We start from the raw sequence: 22,687 nt of genomic DNA on the forward strand, positions 1-22,687 counted from the left end.
TTTCAGAAGTACATGGAGTCAGCAGACTGGGAGAGTAATCAGAGTGTACTGCTGCTCTGATGCCAGCAATGCCATTATTGACCTCTGTGCTCCAGCTAATGTCCTCTCAACCACGCACCACCAAACGTGCATTCAGTCAGTACTATTTGAAAGGGGGCAAAAGAATGTACAAATGGACCCACATCAAATGAACACGGCTCACCACCAAGGACAATTAAGAAGATATTAAGGTGGAGTCTAGTCATGGAATCTATAATTACAAGTATCCTTGACCTGTAGCATACAAGGGAGGTGGAGCAGAGAGAGCAGAGAAGAAGAAAAACTGCTTACTGAGAGAGGAACAAGAATGCACAGGGAGAGCACAACTGGATTTTCATAGAGTTGGAGAGATTTCATGGGACTCAATTCACATGTGAATTCCATGGGACTCAATTGCAGGATTCCCTACCCGTTGTCTCCAATTTTCAACAGTGAAGGTTAATGGGACAAGTTGGCTCAGATCTCAAGCCTCTGACAATGGTTAAAATGTAGGGCAAAGCATGACATGGAGGCTAGGGGCATAAGATGGCATGGAGAGTTTGTGGGAACTGGAACGGTGTAGGACCTGTCACAGAGTCCCAGAGCACTGAGGCAGGTCATTTACCCAAACCTCCTCAGCACCTTGTAGTCTCCGTTGTTCACTCGAAACTATTTCTGGGGGTAGCAGAGCCAACTCAAGCAAGCATCCATGGTCCTTGTGTTATGGACCAGGCCAGACCCCCTCAAAACATTTCAAGAAGGTAGCTCAGACCCTAATTTTTTTTAGTTATTTTAAGCAGGTGTAAAGTGGATATTCTAGGAGTGATGTAGCTGACCCAACCACTTAGGTTTAAACAAAACAGAATTTATCTTGTAAATGAAACACAAACAAAACAGAACAGAATATGGAATAACTTAACTATTTAAAAACCCAATCGACTCTATTGCAACTTAATGAAGCTGTTCCAAATGTTTGTAAACATCCCCATAAACACCCCCTTGGCAAAAAAAGGTAAAATTAAACACAGGTTCTTCTGGAGAGATGTGTGTGTGTGTGAGAGAGGGAGAGAGAGAAAACCAGCACGGAGCTGTTTCTTTGAACAGCAACCTCAAATATTGACTGCTTGCTAAAACCGAACTAAACCAAACCAGAGAAAAGCTGAGCTGGGAGAAATGACCACTCCCCCTTCATTGTACAAGTCTTTTGTTTTCAAAACTTGAAAGCCTTTTTCCTAAGGCAGTATCTGTTAGCTACAATCAAATTGGTCCTAACCCATACAAACCAGATAGATCAGAATCTATGTGTTTATGACCCCTCTGAAAAAGAAACTAAGGACAACTTAGCCTTGTTAAAGGAACAGCATCATCACACTTAAACAAAAGCCCCACATTTCTCACATTTTCTCCTGAGGCAAGCATGTTGAGACAAGAAATTTATCAACCTGCTACCTGCTTCAAAGGTGAAAGTCTAAACCAAGTGTGGTGTTTTTGCTTCACAAGACAGGTGCTTATGGAAATCTGCCACCTTTTCAGGCAGAACAGTAACCTCAAAGCATAGTGACATTAGCACCGTTGATAGCTATGAAGATGAAGCATGGCAATGAACTTCTTACCATTGGGATCCTCCCAGTGTAGCGAAAGTGTCACCTTTTAACTTCTCCCACACAAATACAAAAGTAAAAACTGCAGATGTTGGAGTGCAAAACAAACAGACAGTGCTAACGATACTCAGCCAGTCAGGTCTGTGCAGAGAAACGGGATTCATATTTCGGGATGATGACCCGTCATCAGAAAGGAATTATTGAACTGCAGTGCGGTCTAAGAGAATGAGGAAGAGAAAGAAATACAAAAGGGCAGCTGTGTGATTGGATGGATGGCAAGAGAGATTAAATTATGCTAATTGAAGGAATAATGAAAGAGATTAAAGAAAGTAATCAGCAAAAAGGAACAAAATGGAGGCAGCATTTATAATCAAAAATCTTTGAATTCAATGTTGAGTCAAGAAAGCTGGAGAGTTGCAAATTAAAACATGAGGTGACATTTCTCAAACATGCATTGAGCTGCAGTATACCAAGAACAGAACAGTTGGAGTGAGAGTAAGGTGGGGAATTAAAATGACAAGTGACAGGACACTCAGAGCCATGCTTGCTCTCGGTCAGATCTACTGACATCAAGCTAGTGTTTTTCTCTGACCGCTGCCTCCTGCTGGCTGACTGTCACCTACAGGACGAGCAGTGGGTGGGTAAGGGAACGTGGAAGCTGAACACAAAGCTGTTGACCCTGGGAAACATTGAGGAGCTCAAGAGGGACTATGCCGGTTGGAGTACCGTGAAGCCCCTCTTTGAGTCCCCAGCAGACTGGTGGGAAACAGTAAAAGGGAATATCAAGAGGTTCTTCATCCTCAAAGGTGTTCAGGATCCGGGAGAGAGGCAGGGAAAACTGTCCCAGCTCCAGGAAAGTATGCAGAACCTGCTCCTGCTGCAGACGATGGGGGTCGATGTCACGGAGGACCTCAAGGAGGTGAAGAGCCAGCAAGCCTCGCTCTTTGCCTCGAAGGCCTCCAAGATAATCTGCCGGTCTACAGTCCGCTCAGTGGAGCAGGACGTGACGTGCTCATGTTTCTTCTTCCAGAAGGTGCACAAAGAGAGCTCCGTGCTCTGCAGCCTGAAGGAAGATGGCTCGATAACGTCATCTCAGGCTGACATCATGAGGATCAGTAAATCCTTCTATGCCAGTCTGTATGACATGAAGCCGACCGACAGTGCAGCCTCCCAGTCGTTCCTGTCCTCTATCACGGAGGTCTTAGGTGGCAGAACACGCGAGAGGCTGGACCAGCCACTATCTCTGGACGAGCTGACCAAGGCCCTCAACTTCTTCGAAAAGAATAAAACTCCCAGAAGTGACGGCTTACCGGTCGAGCTCTATTCCGCTCTGTGGGACTTGATTGGCCAGGACATGCTGGAGGTGTATGTCAATATGCTTCGGGCAGGTACCATGAGTGAATCCATGAGGAAAGGCATCGTCACCCTCATCTACAAGTGGAAGGGGGAGAGGGATGAATTCAAAAATTGGAGACCAATCTCACTGTTAAATGTGGATTACAAAATTCTGTCAAAGGTAATCGCCAACCGGGTCAGGTCTGCTCTGGGGTCGGTGATTCACCCTGACCAAACCTGTGCTGTGCCGGGCAGGAAGATCGCTGAGAGTCTCGCACTCCTCAGGGATACGATCGCCTACGTGCAGGACAGAGGGTTGGACACCTGCCTGATCAGCCTGAACCAGGAAAAAGCCTTTGACAGGATATCACACAGGTATATGAGAGATGTTCTCTCCAAAATGGGCTTTGGGGAGGGAATCTGCAATTGGATCAGACAGCTCTACACCAACATTGTCAGTGCAGTCTCAATCAATGGTTGGGAATCAGATAGCTTCTCAGTCAGATCTGGAGTCAGGCAGGGCTGCCCTCTCTCCTGCCTTGTTTGTGTGTTGCATAGAGCCATTTGCCGAGTCCATCAGGAAGGATGCAAGCCTGCGAGGGGTGACTATTCCTGGCAGCGGGGGCCTGGAGGTTAAGGCCTCCCTGTACGTGGATGACGTCGCTGTTTTCTGCTCGGATCCGCTGTCCGTGTGCAGACTCATGTCCATATGTGACCAGTTCGAACGGGCCTCGGGGGCCAATGTAATCCGAGGCAAGAGCGAGGCCATGCTCTTTGGGAACTGGGCCGACCAATCCTCGATCCCCTTCACCATCAGGACCGACCACCTGAAGGTGCTGGGTATTTGGTTCAGGGGGGCTGGGGCATGCGCCAAGTCTTGGGAGGAGCGTATCAGCAAAGTGAGGCAGAAACTGGGCAGATGGAAGCTACGGTTGCTCTCCATCGCGGGAAAAAACCTGGTCATCAGGTGTGAGGCACTGTCATTGCTGTTGTACGTGGCACAGGTCTGGCCTATTCCCAGAACCTGTGCCCCTGCAGTCACCCGGGCCATCTTCCAGTTTATATGGAGATCAAAGATGGACCGGGTCCAAAGGAACTCGCTGTACAAAGATATGGGCAATGGGCGAAAAGATACACCAAATGCCACCCTCACCCTGATGGCCACCTTTGTGTGTGGCTGCATCAAGCTGTGCGTGGATCCCCGGTACGCAAACACCAAGTGTCACTATGTACTGAGGTTCTACCTGTCCCCGATGTTGCGAAGGATGGGCCTGGCCTCGCTGCCGCGGAACACTCCAAGTAGTTGGACCGTTCCGTATCACCTGTCCTTCATGGAGAAGTTTATGAAGAAAAACATCTTTGACCACAAGTCCATCAGGAAGTGGTCAGCACATAGTGTCCTCGAGACCCTTCGGGAAAAGGAGAGGGCGGATCCTATCGAGCGGTTCCCTGAGCAGACTGTCAAAGCCATTTGGCAGAATGCCTCATCACCAGAACTTTCCAACAAGCACCAAGACATGGCTTGGCTGGTGGTGAGAAGGGCTCTGCCTGTGAGATCCTTTATGCATGCCCGGACTCTCAGCCGCACCGCACACTGCCCACGAAGCGGCTGCGGGGGAGGGGGGGGGGGGGAACGAGACTGTCGCACACTTCCTTCTGGAATGTGCCTATGCAGAGGAAGTCTGGAGAGGAATGCAGTGGTGTTTGTCGAGGTTCGTCCCGAGCAGCGCCGTGACACAGGACTCCGTGCTCTACGGCCTGTTCCCCGGGACGCACACTGAGACGAACATCAACTGTGCCTGGAGGATCATTAACTCGGTGAAGGACGCTCTCTGGGTGGTCCGAAACCTGTTGATCTTCTAGCTGAAGGAGTTGACCTTGACTGAGTGTTGCAGACTGGCACATTCCAAGGTCCAGGACTACGTGTTGAGGGACGCGCTGAAGCTTGGGGCAGCTGCCGCCAAGGCGCGGTGGGGAAAGACCACCGTGTAACATCTGCCTGCCTAAAGAAGAACAGGGGGCCCATGCAGTCATTTGGGTTCTGCTGACACCTCAGCTAAAAATGCAATCGTACAGACCTGTGAATAGGAATGATCACTCTGTTGTAGTATGCAAACAAATGGAATGTTTACATATGTGTGGCATGTCCAGTTGTATAGATCATCAAAGTATTTTATGAATCAAGTATATTTTTGACATAAAAAAAACTCAGAGCCATGCTTGTGGACTGAACAGAGGGCTTGAGAGTGAGGTCAACAACTTCAGATCACAACCTCTGAGTCCGCTTGTTTTGTTTCTTTTGTTTATGTGTTTTTTTAATCTTACTTCACATGGCATCTGGACAATTGTTATTCGGCTATTCCCACCTCATCTGGACACATCCTTTCTTTCTCTACCTGTCCCATTTGGCCTTTGCAGCATTAAATCTTTTGTCATTTAATCTCTTCTGCCATTCATCCTATCACAGACATTTACATTTGCTCTCCTTCCCCTCACCCCCTTCCACTTATTCAATATCTATTATATATCCATTGAGCTGAAACATTAATGATCTTTCCCTTCATAGATGCTGCCTGAGCTGCTGAATGTGTTCAACATTTTTGTTTTTAGATCCGACATCTCCTAGCTTGATGACTATGAACATTCAGGGGAAAGGCAAACTCTCTTTACACCTGTAGATGTGAGTACATTGTGTCCTCTCAGATCAGAGAGAAGCAGGCAGAGCATGCATGTAGCTTTGGCATGACTGTGGTCTTCTCTCATTGTGTAGGGGCTGTCAGTGACTGCACACCTTTTGCAGACAACATAAGTAAATGAACAGATAAAATATAAATGCATTGAAAAACAGTGTGTTTATGCCTACTGAACTCACTAGCATGGGAGTGAGTTTACCTTCAGATAAAGTTAAGTAGATAAAAGATTTTTTTCTTAAATTATCACTTACATGTAGCATCCCAACACACTTCTACTTACTAACAAGGCAGGAGAGTGTGTTTCAGGTTATAATTAACCCTCTTTTGTTTTCAATACCTTAAAATGTTATCCTGTTCAAAAGCTAATTAACAGATGATAAAACGTACATGCAATGTATACATTTGGTTTTAATGTATGTGTAATTTTGTCAGTTTAAAACTTGCTCATTTCTATTTTACCTCTCTTGACCTGCAGTGTCCCATAACTGCAACACTGTTCGTTCTCCATCAACAATTAAAGTTTTCATCTGAAAATCAACTCCTGTTTGAAAAATAAGAAGGACATGGAGATAAGTACATGCTGCTCTCAGTGACAGGCAGTTTTTTGCTCACATCCTGATAATACTCAGCTACAGCCATATATTCTCAGTACAAGGGAGGCAATGTTGGCATAGTGGTAACCTTAATGGACTCGCAATCCAGAATTCTGGATTAATGTTCTGGAGACATAGCAGATGGTGAAATTTAAATTTTAAAAAATCTAGAATAAAATGCAGGCCCAATGGTGATCACTGTCAATTCTCATAAAAGCCCATTTTATTCATTAATGTCCTTAAGGAAAAGAAATCTGCTGTCCTTACCTGGTCTGACCTACGTGTGACACCAAATCCTCAGCAACATCGTTGACTCTTAACTGCCCTCAGGGCAATTAGGGATGGGCAATAAATGCTGGACTAGCCAGTGATGCTCATATCGTTTCCAAATTTTAAAACTCAGCTATCTGTATACTATCAGATTGCCTGTCTAATATCAAATTATGGGTGCTTTAACATCTGGTTCAACTGATCACTTGGAAGATTAAATCCATTCTCACCATCAAAACCTACTCAAAATCTGAAAGTTCTGGATTCTTTCAGCATCTATAGTTCTATGCTTTATTTTCTAAATCTGTTCCCTCGCCACTGACAACAAACTGTCCTTGGCTCATTACACAGGCTGAATCAAGTATGAAAAAGCTCTGGTATTCTGACTATGAATTATGTTTTAAAATCACAACAAGTTCATCATCAAGATTACTACTATCTACCTCCAGAAGATTGTTTACCACAGTGACATCTTTTATCTGCACATTCCTTACCTCTACAGTCGATTCAAACATCGTTCTTCCACTGTGTATAGCTGCATATATTCCAATGTGCCCAAAACACAGCTGACTGCATCCTATTGCACACTCATATCGTCCCCCACTGGTCAATGCAGTCTCAGTCATCCATCATCCATCATCCATTTAATTCAAAATTTTAATTCTCTTGCTCATTTTCACTCACTCTGCATCTGCACCCTCCAGCCTTAAGTCCTTCCTTCACTCTATGTTTCATAAACCCAAGCCTGCCTCCTCTCTTCGACTGTACCACTGATGGCAAACCCATTAGCTGTCTCAACTCTTCATTTCACATCTGAATTTGAAATCTATAGATGCAATAATGAGATTTCTTTGCCTATTATCCTATAATTGAATAACCGTTATGTTCTGAAGTCTGTGGATTGTACAAGACAAAAATATTTTCTCTATAAAAACACTGTAAACATTTTAACAACCATGGGGAGCAATATTACTGAATATGTAATCTGTAAACCTAAATTCAATATATCACTCAGCTGTAAATTTAGTATCAGCTTTAGGTATCCGTGTAGATTCAAGGCCTAAGCATATAAATTGGATTAACATTTCAGTGCTCTGCAGGGGGAGGACTGTAATATCCAGCAGTGATGTCTTTAATCTGAGACTGTTGAGCCAGCCTCTCCTCTCTGAGATAAATGTACAGGATTCATGACTCTATTCAAAGAAGACCATAGAAGTTCTCCTGCTGGCTTGGTCAATAACATCCATCACCCAACATCATTGAAATACATGGCTGACCATTGGTGCTGGGGCCTCAACTCTTCACAATTTACAGAAAGGATTTAGAATGAAGAGACCAATGAAATGGTGACTAAATTTATTGATGACACAAAAATGGTTAGGAAAGTGAATTGTGAAGCAGACATAGAAGTTGACATAGATACAGCTTTAGTGAGTGGACAATCATCTGACAAATGGAGTATAATATGAAACAGTGAGAAACTGTCCATTTTGGTAGAAGAAATAAAAAGGCATAATATCGAAAGCTTGCAGAGCTCTAAGACCTGAGAGATCAGAGTGTTCTCGTGCATGAATCATAACAGGTTGTGCAGGTACATCAAGTAATCGGAAAAGCTCATAGAATGTTATGGTTTATTGCAAGGAGAGTTAAGTGCAAGATGAAGGATTATCGTGGATATGAGATTACAATCAGATCAACCGTGACTTTATTGAATGGTGGAGCAAGCTCAAAGGGCCAAGTGGCCTACTCTTATTCCTCGATGGTATGTTCAGAACTCATTCAAGAACTTTTACAGTGAGACAAACAGCACTTAGGGAGACAGGTGCAGAATGGTAATGCCACTGTCCAGTAATCCAAAATCCAAGACTGCACTGGGGACATGGTTTCAAATCTCATCAAAGCAGATCATGAAATTTCAATTCACTAAGATTTGTAAATGGCCGACAGCTTAATGGCAACCACTATGAATTGTCATAAAAATCCATCTGTCCCTTAATATCTCCGAAGCAAAGAAATCTGCCATCTTTACTTGTTCAGACCTGCAGATGAGACCAAATACAAAGCAAGGTGGTCAACTCTTTACCAACCTCTGAAATGACCCAGCAAACCATTCTGTTGCAGGGCAATTATGGATAGTCAATAAATTTTGGATTATCCAGTGATGCCCGCATATCATCATTTAAAAAAGTAAAAAAGTAGGCATTTTCATCAGTTCAAAGACTACCCACTGACCACAGCATTTGAGATGGGAGAGGTGGTGTCTCCTCAACATTTCAATCATTTGGAGCAATGGAGATTCACTGTCAATAACTTCTGGATTTTCAACTTATTTGTGCACATGCAAACTTCCAAGATTTTGGCCCAGTGGAATATTATAGCAAATATTAACATTTTCCTTGTCATTAACACTGCAAAAGATGGGTCATCATCTGCTAATTAATTCCATTGGTTTTTGTGGATCTTCAGCATATTAATTGTTACATTTCAAAAGTACCTCAGAAGATATTGGGCATTTTGGATACTATACAGTTCTGAAATGCACTATATAAATGCAATTTTGGAAATGTAAATGATGAATTGCAGTTTTAAAGATACAGAAGAAATACAAAGGCCCAAAAATACACTTGTAGTGACCTTTTAGTTGCAGAGCTGGTTTAGAAACTATGAGATGTTGCATGGTTCTTTTCTTGAGACTTTACAAGAAAGAACCTCCATCTGTCTCCAAAGACAAGTGCATCCTGATGCTGGTGTTCCCACTTTCTTGTTCTTAGTCAGATGTAAGTTTGAAAGCTGGTACCCTCAAAATCAGCAGCAAATGCCTCCTCTTAGGTTGTTAGGAAAAGCATAACAACTTCATTTTGTTTTCTAATGAATTCTGCAACCACTGGACCAGTCAATGAGGGAGTGTTGTTCAACAGATAGACTTAGGGATGCAGGGTCATAGTTCCTTGAAAGTGGCATCGCAGGTTAACAGGGTGGTGAAGGCGGCATTTGACACACTTAGCTTCATTGCTCAGAGCACTGAATATAGGAGTTGAGATGTCATGTTGCGGTTGTATGTCAGTGAGGCCACTTTTAGAATACCATGTTCAATCTGGTTGCCCAACAATAGGAAAGATGTTGTTAAACCAGAAAGGGCACAGAAAAAGCTTCCAAGGATGTTGCTGGAACTGAAGGGTTTGAGTTATAAGGAGAGTTATCCTGAATAAACTCTGATTTCTGGGAGGCATGGTGGCTCAGTGGTTAGCACTGCTGCCTCATATCAACATGGACCCAGTTTTGAATCCACCTTCAGGTGATTGTGTGGAGTTTGCACATTCTCCTTGTGTCTATGTGGGTTTCCTCCTGGTGTTTGATTTCTTCCCATAATCTAAAGATGTGCAGGTTAGGTGGATTAGCTGTGCTAAATTACTTATAATATCCAGGGATGCGCAAACTAGATGGAATAGCCATGGAAAATGCAGATTACAGAGATAAGGTAGGGATGTAGGTCTGGGTACCGTGCTGTTTGGAAAACTGGTGTGGTATTGATGGACCAAATGACCGGCTTCCACAGTGTAAGGATGCTATGAGAGGCTAGATAGGCTGTGAAGTCTTTCCCTGGAGGTTGCAGGCTGAGGGGTGAATTTATAGAGGTTTATAAAATCACAAGTGGCATAGATAAGATGAATAACTAAGGTTTTCTCTCAATGGTAGGGGAATCCAAAACTAGAGGGTATAGGTTTAAGATGAGAGGAGGAAGATTTAAAATGGACCTGAGGAGCAACTTTTTCACAAGAGAATGGTGCATGTACAGAATGAGTTGCCAAAGGAAATGGTAAAAGTAGGTACAATTACAACATTTGAAAGACATTTGGACGGGTACATGACTATTAAAGGTTAAGAGGGATATGGACCAAACACAGTAAAACGGGACGAGTTCAGTTTAGGATACTTGGTTGGCATGGATGAGTTGGGTCAAAGGGTCTGTTCCATGTTGTATATCTGTATGACTTAGTCAGCTCTTCCCAGAGCTGGGAGTGTGGTTCAACATCAACTTGAGAAGGTTGAGCCAGCAAATTTCATAGAATTCAAAAGCATATGAAAAATATGAACAAGTAGGAACTGAATCACTGGCCATTCTGGCAGATGCTTCTAAAACAGGCAGCCACTGAAATGCCAATGAAGCTGACTGACAGTGGAATAAAGATAGGAAAAAGTAAAAGGAAGCAAGGTATTTAAACTGATGAAACATACCTAAAGTGGCACTGGTGTTCCCACGAAACTCATTCTTGCAGAGTCGTAGCAGAAAGCTTGATTTGCCCACAGCTGCATCCCCAGCAAGCACTATCTTGAAAGTCTTTTCTGACTGAGGATATTTGAAGTTCCCAGCTGTGCTAGTAGGCTGAATAAAGAAAATGTTTCAATCAGAAACCACTTTGTTCAATTCAAAACACATTTATGAGTTCTGAACCGAGCAAAATAAGTACTTTTGACTGTTGGGCAAATCAATCAATTCGTCTGATCGCTAATTCACATGTTGCTCACATCTACTCAAGTGATTGGACAGTCTGATTGGAAAATATATTTCTCTACATTCCGAGTTGTTTTAAAGAAAAGTACTAAATTCAAATTATGTCATGTACTTGCATTTAAACGAGGTTTAGTGACGTAATGGAAAAAATAAAACCAGCTCTTAAATAGTGCTATCGCTAATGTATTTAATAGCCACCAGCGAGAATTTAAGTATCTATGTTATGGATTTATTTTCCTCCCTCTTTCTGAGACCACTCATTTCTACTGACATGTGTTTTCATTTCTATTACTCTCATTTGGCACATTTATCAAAACAGATATTGTTCATACATGAATGGGAGTGAAAGAGTTGACTTTGCATGACCAATATTCTTCAGCACTGGCCAAAACGTCTATTTTTGTCTTTTCCTTCAGTGCTTCTACAGGACTCTTCCTGAATTTATGACAGCGTAAAGGAGGTCCACAGAAGTTAGTGGTACAGTCATCTACGGGAAACTTAACCATAGAAAGAGAAAGGATTGGGAATGGGGATAAAGGGATGAAAGAGGATCTTAAATTTCACGCCCACCCCTGGACTTACTTCACCCACCAGCTGCAGTCACTGCAAATTGGACATGAAAGCAGAGAGATTTACATACCCAGGAGACAATTATTCTAAGTCTCATTGATATTAGCTCAGTCAATACCTGTAACAGACTGATTTGAATTATCCCTGTTGACACTGGGAATTCAGCATTCTTTTTTAAATCAGGGTTATAAATAAATTGATTTGCATTAACATTTTAAAAAATGGAACGAACAGAGGTAAAGTGTTTTTCAGAAATACGTAACAAGTATTACCTGTGGTGAAAATGCAGAGATACAGCGCCGTGAAGAGGAGACTCCAGAATTGCTCCGACTCACTGCTTGCGAGGGTTTCCAGTCCAAAACAGTGTTTGTACTGTCCTGGCTAAAAGCCATCTCATCCTGCATGTCGAGCACCTACAAAGAATTCGCAAATATGCTGTAACTGACAAGAGCTAAAAGTAGGAGACCACCTCCACTCACTCTAACAATAATCATCAGTAACTACTCCAGCAACCGCCTCTAGGCAAACAATAAGACAAATAGCAATTCATTTTTATGAAATTAGTTAACAAAATCTATTAGCTAGGACACCAAGAAAACTGCACCGTTTTTCATCAAATCGTAGCACAAGGTCTTCTACTTCGACCAGAAGAGTAGATGGATCCTGTGTATAGTGTTTATCTAAAAAAAAACAGCACTTTTGACAGGACAGCATTGAAGCCTCAGCCTTTGCAATGTGCTAAAGTCTTGGAGTGGGTTCAAGTCCACAGACTCAGAGGTTAAAGCACTACCATGTGCCAAGACCGACATCTGATGAGCTTTTTGCCCTTAATTTCATTTCAGATGTTTCAATCTAGTAGCCATCCTCTTAGTAGCATGACAGCACATACAGAATAGAGTGCTGAGGGGATGCACGCGTTCTCACTGTTGCAGTTTTTCAGATGAAATATTAAAGAGAGGACATGTCTGTCTTTTATTAGTGCACATAAAGAAATCTTGTTCCAACACTCAAAAAAAGTCTAAATTGATTCAATTCTCCCAACAATATTCAATGCACATTCGACTCTATCCTAATGGATAACTGCTTTATTTATCTCGCTATTGATTGTGTGCCTTGTTGGGTGTACATGTGCTGATGAATTTGCCCTTAATGTACTGCATCCATTGAGTAGTACAAAGCCTGTGATTCCTCAGAGTAAGATAATAATCTCAATCAATAGCAACCAGTGAGATCGGTAACAGAAGAGGATCAGAGGGATATTTGAGGTACCACTGAGCTCTGAAATGTGATTTTGTTAGCAATCTGAAGGCAGATCACCAGCTGTCCTTCAGGCACAATGAAAAGGGGCAGTATAGAGTAGGCAAAAGGATAAAGCAAACAGAAAGGTACATTTTAATTAAGTGTGGACAATCTAATAACGTTATGAACTTGGGGGTCAAAAACGGGTTAGTTATCATTACGGTACTTTGCAGCCAGTTTCCATAGAGTAAATTATGAGTACAAAAGATCCTGGGAAATCTGTGCTGTAAATTGTTCAATTCCAAAATAGTTCAGTTCTATTATGCATGACATACTTTCTCAATACTCGAAGAAAATGAAGCTTAGAAAGATAAAAGGAGTATGCTATGCAGTTCCTTGAGGCCATTTCACAATTTAATTAAGTTACTGCTAATCTGTATCTTGACTCTATTTACTGACTTTTGTTCTATGTCCCTCGATACCTTGACCTAACAGAAGTCTTTTGATCACAGTCTCAAAGTTTTTTGGATATTTTTTTCCCTTATTTCTACCATCTTTTGTACAAAAAAGCTACTTCCTGATTTAACTCCTTTTCCTGCTGTTTTAAGATTGCGCCCCTCATGCTGGATCCTCCATCTGAATCTGTATCTGCACAAGTAGATACACTCAGTATTTTACCCTCCAGCTTCTAATTAAATACAACATGGATAAAGGGGAATCTTGTGGATATGCTGTACTTAGATTTGCAGAAGACAAAATGCCACATCTAAGGTTGCTATGTAAAATAAGTGCATGTAGTTTAGGGGCTAAGGTATTTGCACAGATAGAGAAATGATTCACCTAACAGGAAACAGATTGATTTTGAGGTTGGCAAGATGTGATAGGTGATGTGTCATAATGGTCATTGATGTGGTTCAACTAGTTACAAATTGTCTCAACAACATGGATAATGGAAACAAACATACAGTATCTAAATTTACTCATGAGACAAACATAAGTAAAAACATAAATTGGAAAAAGGACAAAAGGAGTCTACAAGTGAGTAAAATGAGTAAGCAAAAAAACTGGCAGAGAGCTATTTTTCACAGCATTCAGATTCATTCACAGGATGTGGGTGTACTTATTGCTCATGTCTTAGGGGGCAGCAAAGAGTCAATCACATTGCTGGAGTTACATGTAGGCCAGACTAGATACGGGTGGTTGTCTCCTTTCCTAAAGGGCACCAATGAACCAGATGGGTTTTTCCTGACAATCGACAACAGTTTTACAGCTACAGTTAGACTCTTAATTCCAAGTTTTATTGAATTCAAATTTCACCATCTGCTAAGGCAGGATTCGGATGCAAATCCCCACTGACTTATCTGCATCTCTGGATTAATAGTCTAGTTATAATGCTACAAGGCCATCACCAACCTTCAAGGGGGTAAAGTGGCTGCTTTGATAGGAAGACCAAAAAAAATCACATATTCTTTAAATGGTAAGAGACTGCACAATGCTGTGGTTAGAGAGGGTTCAGAGTGTCCTTTTACATGAATCACAAAAATACACAGAGGTAAAGCAAGTGATTAACAAGTCAATGGCACATTGTTGTTTATTGCAAGGAGAATGGTAAAATAGGAACTGCTGGATGTATATCTTGACTTTAAGAACTCTGTCTGTTGTATGTAGACAAAGTTAGTCTGCTCTTGATTTTGGAAGCTGCACACAGAAATAATTTGGTTTGCTGTCATGTCTGTTCAGAACACATGGTGTGTTTTAATGTTTTAAATAAACTAATCCACAGTTGATCAGTCACTGATGATAAATTGATACTAGACCATTATCATTAACATGACATGCTGAACAATAATGCAAAACATCATGCTGATAAGGCCTATAATGTCAGCAAGCAATTTAATCTACGGGCAAAACACATGATCAACAGACTTAAATCAGACTAAAATACATGTGACAGAGCTCAAAGTCCTTGTTCAGTACAGTGTCATAGAGTTTGAAAATGTAGATTCCTTCTAAGCAGACCAGTCCTAGTTGAGGGACCTGTTTAACAACAACTGAAAAGGCAAATGATCAGAGTGCATGCTGGATCAATATCAAGAAAATGCAGGACAAAGGCATATTGTCAGAACGGCAATAAAATTCCCTAGCTTATATTGGAACAAAGCAGAACTAACAGAAATCAACACTTTTGAGTCGCACTCAGAACTGTGGCTTCTAGATTCCGTGTGTACAATGCAAACAAACAAACCAATAAAATTTTCTTAGCAACTGGGAACAAAGTTCTACACAGACTTAATATGTCAGAACTAACAGCTAAAAGATCCCTAAAAGATCTGGAATGCAATAGAAGATCAAATTACAGATAAAGTAAATGTCCATATTCAGGATTAGAATTTATGTCATTCAAACTAAAGCCCACAGAACCATGATCATATACAGTGAAAAGGGCTCATTTTGCGACTCTTCAGATAAAAGCTACCTAACAGAAATATTCAGTTGGTAATCACAGTCATCCTCATAGAACCTTTCCAGAAAGATTTGCTCGAAAAACTAAAAATGTATCGTGTCATAAAGTGTCAAAGACTGTGTGGCCTTCTTTAGACAATAAAGAAATGCCAAGCTTTCAATCAATTTTGACAGGTGTGTTGCAGAAAGGCCATTTACAGAGACAGTGCATTTGATCAAAGACTGATGCAGCTACAAAGAGCTGTGCACCAACCTTAAATACACCAAGCATAAGGAATATCTTCAAGCTACAAAAGACCATCAGGCATCCTATCAGAGGTGTACACAGAAAGTGACCAATAAACCAGAATCTGACAATGTATATAATAAAACAAAACATACTGAATACATCTTTCATGGTATTACTCTCATGGAAAAATTAATGTCATCACTCTATCTGAAATGTTTGCAAAAATTCATGCTGTCTGCCCTAAGAAACTGGTGACTATTAGTTACTGGATAAGAGTAACACCAAGTTAATTGTCAATATACTAACTCTGAATTTTTTTTAAAAACTTGCACCACACATGGAAAGCCATGATGAAACCAGAAAATATAAAATTTTCAGCATGCAACGATTCATCAGTTCCATGTGGAGGATCAATAGTGGCGGAGTGTCAGTACAATCAATCTGCCTGGATGTCAGTTATTCTCCATCATAGACACTGCTGGACCAGCAATGGCAGGTATACCAGCATGCTCTGACCTAACCCTGGTCATCATTCATGAAATTAGTCAGACATCAGATGACAAACCAAGATCAGAAACCTTGCATACCATTTCAATTCAAAACTTAACACAAATAACCAGAACTTTTTGATAAAAGTGAATTTCAAGAAAATAGATGCCTCACAAAAACATTGAAGAGCCTACCTAATCAACAAAAACTGGACAATTGCATTTGCTCTGGAAGTTCTGTCTGCAGTGCAATTCAGCTACTCAATGAGTTGGAAACATTTGCCTGAGTTTGTGGAATCATACATTTTCATGCCTATCTGTTCAATAAAAGATCTGTGGTGGAGACTGACCACAAATCACTGCAGGTGATTGCGAAAACCACTGCCAAGATTACACTGTTCACCAATAAAGAGCCAAAGTAATGACTATGAAATTTGGTTCAAAACAGGTAACCTGATTATCACAGCTATCTTAGCTTGGCTAACAAGAAGATTTACCTTTGGATCTGCAAGTTGGCTTCATTGGCATTGAACTTGAAGATATTTTCCAAATTTACTTGATACATTGCGCACAATGTAAGAATCAAAAGATTCCAAACTACAGAAATTATGGTAAAACATTACATAAGGAATGATTCAGTTCAGCATATTCATAAACAAGATGTGTGCCAGAGGACTGGAGCACAGCTAATGTGGTTCCTTTTCAAGAAGAATGGTTGGGATAAACAAGGGAATTTCAGACCAGTGACCATCAGTGGTAGGGAAGCTAAGGAGAACATTCTGGAGAAAATTAATCTCCATTTGGAGAGACAAGATTTGATCAGGGATAGTCAGCATGGCTTTGTCAGAGGGAGATCGTGCCTTACAAGATCATGCCTCACCCTGATTTTTCAAGGTGATGACCGGATATTTAGATCAGGGTAATGCTGCTGATTTAGTTCTTATAGGTTTCAGCAAAACCTTTGACAAGGTCCCACATGGGTCATTGATAAAGAAGGTAAAAGTACATAGAATCCAGGGTAACTTGGAAAGATGGATCCAAAATTGGCTTAGTGGTAGGAGACACAGAGTGGTGGAAGATGACAGTTCGCTTGATTAAAGGCTGGTGTCCAGTTGTGTCTCACAGGGATAAGTGCTGAGCCCCTTGTTGTCCATGGAATATATCTGAGAATGTGGGGGGATGATAAGTAAGATTGCAGATGACATGAAGGTGTCTGAATAGCTAATAGTGAGGAAGAAGGTCTTAGCTTAAAGGAAGATATAGACAGATTGATCAGATGTATAGACCAGTGGCAGATAGAATTTAACACTTAAAAATGTGAGGTGTTGCACTTTGGAAGATGTAACAAGGGAGCACTCAATGAATGGCAGAGCACTAGGAAGCTCAAAGGAGCAGAGTAATCTTTGGATGCTTGGCCACAGATCCCTGGAGGGGACAAGACAGTAGTTAAGAACGCAAATGGGACACTTGCATAGATTATAAGAGCAGGGAGGTCATGTTGGTGCTGTACAAAACTTTGGTTAAGCTACAGCTAGAGTATACAAAGCGAGGTGCTGTAAAAGTACAGCTCTCAGGTAACATCTGAGGAGCATGAGAATCGATGGTTCAGACGTAAGCCCATCATCAGGAATGGTGGTGGTGGTCTTGGGGAGGGGGGTGGGGTGTGGGGAGAGGAAGGTGGGGTTGAAAGGTAAGTAGGAGGGTGGGAGTGGGGCTGGGGGGGGCAGGCATCTGGGAAAGCAATAGGTAGATGGAAGTGAGGGGCGATGGTGATAGGTTGGAGGGGAAGGTGGAATGGATAGGTGGAAAGGAAGATGGACACATAGGACAGTACAAGAGGGCAGTGTTGAGTTGGAGAGTTGGATCTTGGATGAGGTGGCAGGAGGGGAGATGAGGAAACGGGTGAAGTCGATGTTGATGCCATATGGTTGGAGGGTCCCAAGGTGGAAAATATGGCGTTCTTCCTCCAGGCAATGCCTTAGTTGAAGGGTAAATGACCAGTGCGCAACATTATAGAGGGTTTGAGAAAGACACAGAGTGTTGGGAATCTGGACTGTACTGCCTGGGAGGGAAGTAGAGGCAGGAACTCTTACAAGCTTTAAAAACTCTGTGGATGAGCACTTCACATGCCATAACCTTCGAGGCTATGGGCTAAGCGATGGAAAGTGGGATGAGTGTAGATAGATCAACTCAGATTCGATTGGCTGAAGGCCTTTCTCTGTGCTGTGTGATTGGCCTTTTTGGGATGAACTAGACAGCTCCTAAGGAGACATTTTTAAAGAAAGGCAAGTGAGATTTATGAGAAAAATTGCAAGAGATTTTTTGAAGAAGTAAGAAAGAGGATTGATGAGGGCAGAGTGGTAGAAGTGATCTATATGGACTTCAGTAATGCCTTCGACAAGGTTCCCTATGGGAGTTTGGTTAGCAAGGTTAGATCTCATGGAATACAGGGAGAACTAGCCATTTGGATGCAGAACTGGCTTGAAGGTAGAATGCAGCGGGTGGTGGCAGAGGGTTGCTTTTCAGACTAGAGGCCTGTGACCAGTGGAGTGCACAAGGATCGGTGCTTGGTCCACTACTTTTCATCATTTATATAAATGATTTGGTTCGGCCACTTGTGGAATATTGCAAACAATTCTGGTCTCCTTCCTATGGGAGGGATGTTATGAAACTTGAAAGGTTTCAGAAAAGATTTACAAGGATATTGCCAGGGTTGGAGGATTTGAGCTATAGGGAGACTTTGAGTAGACAGGGGCTGTTTTCCTTGGAGATATCGGAGGCTGAGGGGTGATCTTATAGAGGTTTATGAAATCATGAAGGGCATGCATAGGATGAGTAGACAAAGTCTTTTCCCTGGAGTGTGGGAGTCCAGAACTAAACAATATAGGTTTAGGGTGAGAGGGGAAAGATACAAAAGAGATCTAAGGGGCAACTTTTTCACACAGAGGGTGGCACGTATACGGAATGAGCTGCCAGAGGAAGTTGTGGAGGCTGGTACAATTACAAGGCATCTGGATGGGTATATGAATAGGAAGGGTTTGGAGGGATATGGGCCAGATGCTGGCAAGTGGGACTGGATTATGTTGGGATATCTGGTCAGCATGGACGAGTTGGACTAAAGGGTTTGTTTCTGTGCTGTACATCTCTATGACTCTATGACTGTGTTCGGTACATTGGCCAGGGTGCAGCATTGAAATCCTTTTTATGGACTGAGAGGCTTGTCAAGAGGATATGACAAGTTTGGATAAGAACCAATAACACCCTATGTGATCCATGCCCATCCTTGGTCCAAAAAGGCAACTGTCCTTTTTTCATGTTCATGGGAATGACTACATTGTCATAAAGTTGACTGCCTTACCAATTACTCCATGATTTGTCAGTCACATGAAATGTCAAATGCTCTAAACTCCTCCTGATCATACTACTTCTGCACATTATCTCAAGTGGAACAGACTAGCAAAATGCACAATTTGCACAGTCAAAGATCTAAACTTCACATACAGAATTGGCAAACCAAGGAAGGCCAACCTACTGCAATGTTACATTTAAGAGCAACACAGAGTGCAACTATTCCATCACCGCCAGAGCTCCTGAATGGCAGACCAGTAATAATCAATTTACTAGCTCATTAATAATTCTTTCTGAAACTCAAGAGAAGACTGTAAGACTACAAGAGTAGGTGACTAATGTGCATGATAAAAGGTGTGAGTACAGAGTTGCCAACATCGCAAGTGGGACATTAGGTAGGCATCCAGAATCCCACAGCAAGGTTATGAAAAAAGTCAAAGTGACAAGAATGTATTCAGAACAAAGATCCTGTAAGGTTGTACACATGACAGAACTACATTGAGATGAAACAGAGGACAAATCAGATCTGTCCCAGTATTGTTGCATCATGTATAAAGACACCAAACACAAGCAGGTCACTGCTGACAATAGGAAATCAATTACTACTCCAGACAAGATCTGGAAGCATTACTTCAAATATTACAGAGACTCATAGACTTACTTGTAAATGTAAAGACTTAAACTTCATTGTGGAAAGGAGTGGAAAGTTGTGCTTACACCTTGCCTTTGGACAGTGCGCTTTTAAAGGATTTCATGTATTAGGTGTATACAATACTGCAACTGGCAGTTAGTCTGCTCTGGGTCAGCAAGTTGCACAAAGAGAAACTCTGGTTCGCTGTAATGTCTGCTTCAGATCTTATAACATGTTTTACTGTTTTAAATATACACACCCATAGAGTTAATCAATCCCTCTTGTGTGACTGATTAATAAGCCTTTATCATTAGTATTAAAACAGATGCTTTGCACTGTTCTACAGGGTTTCAGTGAGACTACACCTGCAGTATTGTGTACAGCTTTGGTCTCCTAATATAAGAAAGAAGATAAACGCGATAGAAGCGATTCAGTGAACATTCACTCAGAGAGTCATGAGACTTTGCAATGCTCTTCACCATTCAGTGTTTGAGACTAGTCACTTAATATTTTTAAGGCAGAATAGATCTGAACTAGCAAGGAAGTCAATAGTTACCGGGGTTAGGTATGAACAAGGAGCTGAGGCCACATTCAGATCAATATTAGGGGTTGGAGATCAGTGGTGAGCAGGGTACCCCAGAGGTCAGTATTGGGCCTGCAACTGTTCACGATGTACATAAATGATTTGGAAGAGGAGACCAAGTGTAACATATCCAAGTTTGCAGATGACACTAAATTAAGTGGAAAGACAAACTGTGCAGAGGATATGGTCTGCAGAGAGATTTAAATGGGTTAAGTAAGTGGACAAGGGTCTGGCAAATGGAGTATAATGTTGGTAAATGTGAAGTTATCCACTTTGGAAGTAAAAATAGTGGGTCAGAGTATTACTTAAATGGTGAAAGATTGCAGCATGCTGTTGTGCAGAGGGACATAGAAGTGTGCATACATAAATCACTAAAAGTTGATTTGCAGATACAACAGGTAAATGGAATATTGGCTTTCATTGTTCAAGGGACTGAATTTAAGAGCAGGTAGGTACTGCTGCAATTGCACAAGGTGTTGGTGAAGCCGCACCTGGAGCATTATGCACAGTTCTGGTCTCCTCACTTGAGGAAGGATATACTAGCTTTGGAGCTGGTGCAGAGTAGATTCACCAGGCTGATTCCAGAGATGACGGGGTTACGCTATGAGGAGAGGTTGAGCCACCTGGGAATGTTCTCACTAGAATTTAGAAGAATGAGAGGGAATCTTATAGAGACATATAAAATTATGAAAGGGACAGATAAGATAGAGGCAGGCAAGTTGTTTTCGCTGGTGGGTGAGACTAGGACTAGGGGACACGGCCTCAAGATTAGGGGGAGTAGATTTAGGACAGAGATGATGAGGAACTGTTTTTCCTGGACAGTAGTGAATCTATGGAATTCTCTGCCCAAGGAAACAGTAGAGGCAGCTTCATTAAATAGATTCAAGACACAGTTGGATGGGTTTTTGCATGGTCGGGGAATTAAGGGTTATGGGGATATTGCAGATAGGTGGAGCTGAGACAATGAATAAATCAGCCGTGATCTTAATGAACAGTGCAGCAGGCTCAACAAGCCAAATGGCCTACTCCTGCTTCTATTACTATGAAATTATGAAACTATGAAACTAAATGCAGACCAGACTTGACGGGTTGAATAGCCTCATTCTGTTCGTAATTCATATATTTAATTCTAAATATAACAATCTGATTTACATAAACAACGAAAATGTGAACTCACAGAAACAAAGTACTATTTAAAAATTTGTAACAGAAGCTACCTGATTTGAAAATGCAGTATTATAGCCATGTGCTGAAGAGGCTCCAGAACTGCTCCGGCTCACTGCTTGGGATGGTTTCCACTCCAGAACCGTGCCTGGACTGTCTTGGCTAAAAGCTACTTCATCACGAATTTCAGGCACCTACAGAAAAATCACAAATAGACTTAAACTTACAGAACCAGTAGAAGGCTGGTGTAACTAAATCTCATTATTGAAAAAAAAATGTAGAAACGTGGAAACATAGAAAAGGGGTATGGGAGTAGGCCATTCGGCCATTCGAGCCTGCACCACCAATCAATGTGATCATGGCTGATCATGCAATTTCAATTCCCACTCCCGCTTTCTCTCCATACCTCTTGATCTGCTTAGCCGCAAGGGCCATTCTTAACTCCATCCTCTATATATCTAATGAACTGGCCCCAACAGCTTTCTGTGGGAGAGAATTCCACAGGTTCACAACTCCGAGTGAAAAAATTCTTCCTCATCTCAGTCCTGAATGACTTACCCCTTATTCTTAGACTGAAAATCACCAAGTAACTAATTTGAGGCTCTGTACTCTTTGTGGTGGAAGTGAGAACTGCAGATGCTGGAGAGCAGCAACGAGAGTGTGGTGCTGGAAAAGCACAGCAGGTGAAGGGCTTATGCCCAAAACTGTGATTCTCCTGCTCCTCAGATGCTGCCTGACTTGCTGTACTTTTCCTGCAACACGCTCTCAACTCTGATCTCCAGCATCTGAAATACTCACTTTCTCACATCTGCTGTGCTTGACTCTGTACTCATTGTGTCAACCATTGGCCGTAACAATTTTTTAAATTCCAATTGCTAATCGCCCAATGCATTTAATTGTATTCAAAAGATCTCAGCCTAGTAGCATTACATTATTCGCATCCTTTCAG

At 41.8% G+C, this 22,687-nt stretch overlaps 1 protein-coding gene across 1 annotated transcript in view; it reads right to left on the bottom strand.

The window, feature by feature from the left end:
• The window catches only part of rasef (RAS and EF-hand domain containing), an 80,444-nt gene that overhangs the window by 10,665 nt on the left and 47,092 nt on the right, over positions 1–22,687 (bottom strand). The window contains exons 12-14 of the mRNA XM_060845113.1: positions 11,866–12,006; positions 10,747–10,894; positions 6,107–6,188 (exon numbers count right to left, since the gene is read on the bottom strand). Of these exons, the coding sequence (XP_060701096.1) occupies positions 6,107–6,188; positions 10,747–10,894; positions 11,866–12,006 (371 nt within the window). The remainder of the gene's footprint in view (positions 1–6,106; positions 6,189–10,746; positions 10,895–11,865; positions 12,007–22,687) is intronic.

This window comes from Hemiscyllium ocellatum, chromosome 2, assembly GCF_020745735.1.
Source record: "Hemiscyllium ocellatum isolate sHemOce1 chromosome 2, sHemOce1.pat.X.cur, whole genome shotgun sequence".
Lineage (NCBI taxonomy): Eukaryota > Metazoa > Chordata > Chondrichthyes > Orectolobiformes > Hemiscylliidae > Hemiscyllium > Hemiscyllium ocellatum.